Here is a 7,924-nt window from a genome sequence, read left to right on the forward strand (position 1 = left end):
TTTATCTTTGAGAGAGAGAGAGCGCGCGCAAGCAGGGGAGGGACAGAGAGGGGGGTAGAGAAGAACGGAAGCGGGCTGTGCATTGAGAGCAGCAAGCCCAATGTGGGGCTCAAACTCACAGGCTGCGAGATCATGACCTGAGCTAAAGTCAGACGTTCAACTGACTGAGCCACCAGGGTGCCCCAGATTCATTTTTAATGATAATATTTACCTTTTTAATTTTTTTCAAGTTTTAAGTTTATTTTTAGAGAGAGAGAGACTGTGTGAGAGGAGTAGGGGAGAGAGTGAAGGAGAGAGAGACTGACGCAGGGCTCAAACTCATGAACTGTGAGATCATGACCTGAGCCAAAATCAAGAGTTGGAAGCTTAACTGACTGGGCCACCTGGGTGCCCCCCTAATATTTAGCTTTAAATATGAGTATGCATTCTAGATCTAATGAGGTGAGCAGATTGTATGTGTTTTGTATTTAGAAATTATGTCAGTAAGACCGTATGTCTATTTGTTATGCAAAAGTTAAGTGTGGCCATAATCAATGCTAATATTACAAAATAGCTTTGGGAAAGCTATCAGTTTTGCATAAAAAAATAGTTATGAAGAACCTTCAGGGCAGCCTGGGGGGCTCAGTCAGTTAAGAGTCCGACTTTGGCTCAGGTCATGATCTCACGGTTCGTGGGTTTGAGCCCCGCGTCGGGCTCTGTGCTGACAGCTCAGAACCTGGAGCCTGTTTCAGATTCTGCGTCTCCCTCTCTCTCTGTTCCTCCCCTATTGTGCTCTCTCTCTCTCTCTCAAAAATAAACACTAATTTTTTTTGAAGTCTTTAAAATTTTTGAAAATGAAAATAAAACCTATTGTGCAAGAGCAGAAGTTGCACAGTTGAGAGCCTCTGATTTGATGGTGTTGACATTTTGGTGGTTGTCATTTGACGCCAAAGTTTTCTTTTGTCATTTGTTCTGAAGGAAATTCTCATCTTTACTGATAAGTATAAAGGAGGCAACTTGATGGATGTACTTCCAACTTAAAGAATATTAATGAAGGGGGAGCCTGGGCAGCTCAGTCGGTTAAGCATCCGACTCTGGGTTTCGGCTCAAGTCATGATCTCACGGTTCGTGAGTTCGAGCCCTGCATCATGCTCTGCACTGATGGTGTGGAGCCTGCTTGAGATTCTCTGTCTCCCTCTCTCTCTGCCCCTCCCCTGTTCATTCTCTCTCTCTCTCTCTCTCTCAAAAAGAAATATATAAACATTTTTTAAAAAGGATATTAATGAAGACTACCAGAGAGTGTGTTTCAGACTTCAGTCTTACTTTTCAGAGCCATGAACTGTAGGGAACCCATACACGTGGCATTGCTTATTCCTCGGAATTGCAAAGCCACCTGCGGCCCATTGGGTAGATCGTTGTGGGCTTCCAGAAAGCAGAGGCCACACCAAAGGTTCACGGAGGCTGCACAGGGATGCTTGTATCTGGGGGTAAATCTGCATCTCCAACCAGCCTCTCCAGTGAAGTCCTTGGGCCTGGCTTTCAAAGATCCATGTAAGATCCAAGACATGGCTACATCTACACCCTGCTCATGGATCCTGAATGATTGTGGCTGTGGAAACAAGTTGAACTTTCTTGTGTATTTCTTTTTCTGCATTTCCTTCTGTGAGAGGCAGGTGGTTCTAGCTTTGGGGCAGAGACGTGGTGGGGGGAAGATGAAGGAGAAGAGCGAGAGGGAAGGAGGGGGGGCTGAGAAGGAAAGGGGAGTTTACAAGAAGGAAGGGGAGGGGAGGAGGAGGAGTCTAGGGATGCCGGAGAAAAGGAGGGGGAAGAGGAGAGAGGAGGGCAGGGGATGGAGGAGAGAGGAGCAGTGATTGTGGCTATGAAATCCTGAGAAGGAGCTGGTCGACCAGCAGTCCCTGGGAAGAGGAGCATGGCCTTGCACATGGTGCTTCTGTTGCTCTGGGTCTGCCGGCTTCACAGCGTGGTTGATCAAGACTACAGAGGTAAGTAGCAATGTTCCAGCATCAGGATGGACACTTAAACGCCAAGTTCTGGGGCGCCTGGGGGGCTCAGTCGGTGATGTATCTGAATCGGCTCAGGTCATGATCTTGCTGATTGCGGGTTCGAGCCCCAGCATCAGGCTCTGTGCTGACAGCTCGGAGCCTGGAGCCTGCTTCCGATTCTGTCTCCCTCTCTCTCTCCCCCTCTCTGTCTCGTGCTCTGCCTCTCTCTGTCTCTCAAAAAATAAATAAACGTTAAAAAAAACATGGTTGCTCTATGTTTAATTTTCTGAGCAACCTCCCTCCTGTTGTCCATAGCAGCTGCACTGGTTTCCATTCCCAGCACGAGCTCTCCATAATTCCTTGCTGTTATGATTAGATCAGCTTTTCTTTTAGAAATCATTGACCCGTTGCATTATGGAACCATTCCCACATACTCGAAAGAATTGGCAATGTCCCCCCACCCCCCGGGTAGAGAGCAGACAGAATTTCTAGGGTTAAGCAGAACAGAATGCTGAGTGCTTAATATGCATAATTCACATGGTCCTCATAACAATCCCATGAGGCAAGTACAATTATCACCCTCACTTTATAGAAGAGAATCGGAGGCACTGAGGGGTTGAGTCATGCCCCCAATGTCACACAGCTAGCGGGAGACAACTGAGGTACAGATTCGGAGAAAGCATATTTCTTTAGCCGCATCTCTGCACTGTCCGTTTGTATTCTGAATGTGTCCTCTAACTGAATCCTTCCTACTTGAAGGTGTGAAGAAGTAAGTCATCTCTCATCACCTTCTTTATGCCATGTTTCCTGCTCCCTGGGGGGGAAAAAAGTTTCATGTTTTATACCGATGGCCAGGTCAACAGTTACGGCCACATTTTAACAAAGTTAAAAACACATGCGTTGAGATCCTGTCTGTGTTCCGATCTCAGAGAAGAGAAGTTGACCATCTGCGAACAATAGACAGTCCATTTATTATGAAATGCCTTAGCATTTTCTGTGAGCCTTCTCCTAATTTCAGTGCTTGCCCGCTACCAGAGTCTCCTAAACTTGAATTCCCAGAGCAATTTCTAGTGGATGTAAGTTCTCTATTTGTGAAAATTGATTTGCAAACTTGAGCGAGTCCTTCCATGTCGTCAGGGAGAAAATAATAACGGTTCTGTTAAGGAGAGAAATCCTTTTTGCAATAAAAGCGTTGTTGTAAGGCACGTGCTCGCTTTGTGCCGTGTCCCGTGCAGAGCCCGGATGCGTTTTTGGTTCAACCCTCATAACCAACCTGTGACTTTGAACTGCAGAGATCTTTCTTTAGCAGATGCTAAAACTAATTTGATCTTATTCTAAAAGCCAAGGACGGATAAGTAAATGTTTGCTTCCAATGGTACCTTTCAGATAGTACTAACAAGAAATCAAATAAGACAAAACAGAAAAGAACGGTGAAGGTATAGAATAACACATGTTTTCCTTCCTATATTGTGGTTTAGTTTTGTAGGAAGGTATGGAAAAAGTAAGTCATTTATTTTTGCCTATTTTTTTATTTTTTAAATTTATTTTTGAGAGACAGAGAGAGAGAGTTAGTGAGGGAGGGACAGAGAGAGAAGAAAGAAAGAATCCCAGGCAGGATCCATGCTGTCAGCACAGAGGCCAACACGGGCCTTGAACCCACGAACCATGAGATCATGACCTGAGCTAAAATCAAGAGTCGGATGCTCGACTGACCAACCCGGGCCCCCTGATTTTTTGTTTGTTTGTTTCAGAGATTGTTTTTATTGCCCCTGTTCATTAACACTAGTTGGAAAATACAGTTAAAGCAAAAGGAAAACTTAAAACTCACCCACAATGATACTCCTGAAGATACGCACCACCGAAATTATGATGCATCTCCTTCAAAAGATTATCCTTACTGAAATATAATTTAGTAAAATATTTTTATTTTATTTTAAAGACTAAATCTAGTGAAATAAATATTTGTTTACAATTGTGTCTTTCAGATGTCTATACACCAGCTATAGGTAAGTTGATCAAAAGTCTTTTATTAAAGTTTCTTTTTAAATTTGGCAAGAAAATGTAAAGTCATCAATATCATGCTTCTTTTCCCAGTAAGAAATTACATTTTCCGTGAGAGAAACTACTGTTTTACGTCCTTATATATAAGATAAAATGTGGGGCGCTTGGGTGGCCCAGTCAGTTAAGGGTCCAACTCTTGGGACACCTGGGTGGCTCAGTCAGTTAAGCGTCTGACTTCGGCTCAGGTCATGATCTTGTGGTTCGTGGGTTCGAGCCCCGCGTCGGACTCTGTGCTGGCAGCTCAGAGCCTGGAGCCTGTTTCAGATTCTGCGTCTCCCTCTCTCTCTGACTCTCCCCTGCTCACACTGTCTCTCTCTCAGAAATAAATAAAAACATTAAAAAATTTATAAAAATAAAAAAGGGTCCTACTCTTGATCTTGGCTCAGGCCTGGATCTCAAGGTTGTGAGTTCAAGCCCTGCATCAGGATGTGTGCTGGGCGTGAAGCCTACTAAAGAAAAAAAAAAATCTATGTTAAAAATGGTTAAGGAAGAGAACCTCAGTGGCTCAGTCAATTAAGCGTCTGACTCCTGATTTCAGCTCAGGTCATGATCTCACAGTTCGTGGGATGGAGCCCCACATCGGGCTCTGTGCTGGCATTTTCCTATCCATTTCTATGCTTGTCTTTGTTAAACACCTGCCTGGTATTATAAAGTTGTATTTTATTTTATTTAGTTAGTTATTTATTTTAAGCAGGCTTCACACCTAGCACGGCACCCAATACAGAGCTTGAATTCAAGACCCTGAGATCAAGACCTGAGCTGAGACCAAGAGTCAGACACTTAACCGACTGAGCTGTCCAGGCACCCCTAAAGTTATATTTTATATTTAAATTCCCTTAGTGATTGGTGTTTTTGGATTAATTTCTATTTGAGAGGCTGTTATCAACTGAGCTGAAATAAGTACTTTCATTTTTTTTAAGTTTATTTATTCATTTTGAGAGAGAGAGAGAAAGAGAACGACCAAGGGAGGGGCGGGGGGAGGAGAATCCCAAGCAGGCTTCGTGCTGTCAGCGCAGAGCCCAATGTGGGGCTCCATCCTACGAAACATGAGATCATGACCAGAGCAGAAACCAAGAGTTGGATGCTTAACTGACTGAGCCACCCAGATGCCCCTGAAATGAACATTCTTTTTTAATATTTTGTTAATGTTTTATTTATTTCTAAGAGAGAGACAGCGTGAGCAGGGGAGGGGCAGAGAGAGAGGGAGACACAGAATCCGAAGGCAGGCTCCAGGTTCTGAGCTGTCAGCACAGAGACCAAGGCAGGGGCTCAAACTCATGAACCATGAGATCATGACCTGAGCCGAAGTCGGACACTTAACTGACTGAGCCACCCAGGCGCCCCTGAAATGAACATTCTTAGCCTGAATGTCACTCTCTCTGTCCAAAGCACGATGTGTCTACTATGACCAGGACTAGTTAGCATTGTTGGGGGGTGGCGGAATCTAACACACGTGATATTGCAGAAAGGCAATAATCCATAAACCGGAGGAAATAACAAGTACAATTATTTTATATGATTGTACACTTTATAGGAACCCCTAGGAAAACCAGGAAAGATTACTAGCTTCAATAAGAGAGTCTGGCTATGTGGTTGGATATAAGATAGATATACATTAGCCAATTGTTTTTCTCTATACTGGTAAGAGCAAACTAGACATTAATAGAAAACGAAATCATTCTATTTTACATCAATTACCAACAGCACTTTAGAGTTACATCAGCAAGAAATGTCCAGGACTTAAAGTAAATGATAAAATTACACTGAAGTATATAAAGTGAATATGAAATAATAGGAGAATCACCCCAAGTTCTTGATTGGAAAATGTAAGAATTGTGAAATAAATGTCAGCTTCAAAATTTCTTTTTCAGGAACTATAAGTCGCTTTCCAGAAGTCAGAGGTAAGTTGACAGAAGACTTTTGCTATCAAAGTGCATTTTCTTTTGGGGCGCCTGGGTGGCTTGGTCGGTTACGCGTCCGACTTTCGCTTAGGTCGTGATCTCCCGGTTCGTGGGTTCGAGACCCACGTCGGGCTCTGTGCTGACTGCCAGCTCAGAGCCTGGAGCCTGTTTCCAGTTCTGTGTCTCCCTCTCTCTCTGACTCTCCCCTGCTCATGCTGTCTCTCTCTCTCTCCTAGAAATATGGAAAACATTAAAAAAAAACTTTTTTAATGGAGGCCAAGAGTTTAAAAAAAAAAGTGGGGGAGGATACATTGAGAAGGATTTTTGTGATGTGCTGAGTTAGAAACTCAGGTTATAGGGCCCCTGGGTGCCTTAGACAGTTGAGCGTCCATCCGAGTCTTCATTTCAGGTCAGGTCATGATCTCACGGTTTGTGAGTTCGAGTCCCGCATTGGGCTCTGCGCTGACAGCACGGAGAGCCTCCTTCAGATTCTCTGTCTCCCTTTCTGTCTGTCCTTCCTCCACTTGTGCGTGCGTGCTCTCCTCTCTCTCAAAATAAATGACGGATATAAAGTATGATTCACTTGGGGAGGGAGCAAAAAAATCTGTGCATGTGCACCCCTACGTATATAATATGTATAGTTATATATATATGTTGGATGGACAGAGTGGACGGTTGAATGGATGGATGGATGGAGATATATGTGTGCATGCAGAAAAGTATGGATAGAGATAAACCTGGCTACTTACATTGTGTGTGTGTGTGTGTGTGTGTGTGTGTGTGTGTAAGAAGGTAAAGAAAAGAGATGGAGGGGAACCCAGTCTCAAATGTGTGTCTCTAACCTCAGCATCGGCTTCTAGAACTGGGACCAATACCGTGAGAGCAGTGGGATGCGGAGCAGGGGTTTCAACAGCTCAGCGAGTCCGTGGCCCGATACTGTTCCACAGAACCTCAGGCAGGGCCTCTGATTTCAGTGCAACCAGGGGAAAGCGAAAGTAATTTTGTAACATCTCAACTAACGCGCCCAGAGAAGGATGAAGGATCTTTGTTTTCTCTAGAGGGGAAGTGCGTCTTTCCGTTCCACTACAAAAAAGGGACCTTCTATGACTGTGTCAAGTTCAATGCAAGACACGAGTGGTGCTCCCTAAATAAGACTTACGAAGGATATTGGAAGTATTGCTCCAAAGAAGGTGAGTATCTTGCCTCTGAAATACCCGCCGGGGCTGAGGTCCGGCCAGACCCCTCCCCCAGAGGATCCTGACAAGGGAACCCGCGGTCACTCAGGTCACTCACACCGCGAAAACAAGGTTTGTGCAGATGCCTGGCAGTCCGGACGTCACCCCGCCCCCAGGAGTGTGAGGAGAGCTTCCCCCAACGTTACCTTGCGATGAAAATGTTTAGCAAAGCCTCAGTCCCCCACCGGTATTTCAGAGTAGATGGTGCCGAGCGGGGTGGGGTGTGTGTGTGTGTGTGTGTGTGTGTGTGTGGTGGCAGCGAGGAGGAAGATTCCTTACTCTGATTGCTTCTCTTCTCTGCAGACTTTGCCAAATGCATGTTTCCCTTCTGGTACCGGCGCATCATCTACCACGAATGTACTGAAGATGGGGAATCATTTGGGAAAAAGTGGTGCTCGCTGACACAGAATTATAACAAGGACAAGATTTGGAAATATTGTGACTGAGGGTGACCTTTTCTGGGAGGGGCATGAAGAGGTCTCATCGTTCTCAGGGGAAATCATCTCCAGTTTCTTTTGTGAAAGGAGGACGTAGGACTCTCCTGAAAAAGGTTTTGTTTTTTTTCCCCTTGAGATGTGACCTGGCTGTAAATAACTTGGTGGGGGGGTTGGTCATGGATTATGGATAACGGGGTGTTTATATGGAAACTTACATTCTAGCCTCAGCACTTTTACTTGCTAACTGAGTTAACCTTGGCCTTTTTTTTTTTTTTTGAGAGAGAGAGAGAGAATGCGCATGTGGGAAA

General features: G+C 44.6%; 1 protein-coding gene across 1 annotated transcript; it reads left to right on the forward strand.

Annotated features, from left to right (window-relative positions):
• The first annotated feature begins 1,909 nt into the window (after positions 1 to 1,909).
• Positions 1,910 to 7,645, forward strand: BSPH1 (binder of sperm protein homolog 1). The gene is made up of 4 exons (XM_077747177.1): positions 1,910 to 1,982; positions 5,915 to 5,944; positions 7,003 to 7,134; positions 7,483 to 7,645. Exons 1-4 carry the CDS (start codon positions 1,910 to 1,912, stop codon positions 7,623 to 7,625), a joined length of 378 nt encoding a protein of 125 aa, XP_077603303.1. The 3' UTR covers positions 7,626 to 7,645.
• Positions 7,646 to 7,924: the final 279 nt, after the last annotated feature.

This window comes from Crocuta crocuta, unplaced genomic scaffold (assembly GCF_008692635.1).
Source record: "Crocuta crocuta isolate KB4526 unplaced genomic scaffold, BGI_CrCroc_1.0 scaffold334, whole genome shotgun sequence".
Lineage (NCBI taxonomy): Eukaryota > Metazoa > Chordata > Mammalia > Carnivora > Hyaenidae > Crocuta > Crocuta crocuta.

Coding starts and splice junctions, on each gene's coding strand:
- BSPH1 (XM_077747177.1), top strand. CDS start 1,910: ATGGCCTTGCACATGGTGCTTCTGTTGCTCTGGGTCTGCCGGCTTCAC. Junction 5,945..7,002: donor TCGCTTTCCAGAAGTCAGAG/GTAAGTTGACAG, acceptor TGTTTTCTCTAG/AGGGGAAGTGCGTCTTTCCG. Junction 7,135..7,482: donor GAAGTATTGCTCCAAAGAAG/GTGAGTATCTTG, acceptor TCTTCTCTGCAG/ACTTTGCCAAATGCATGTTT.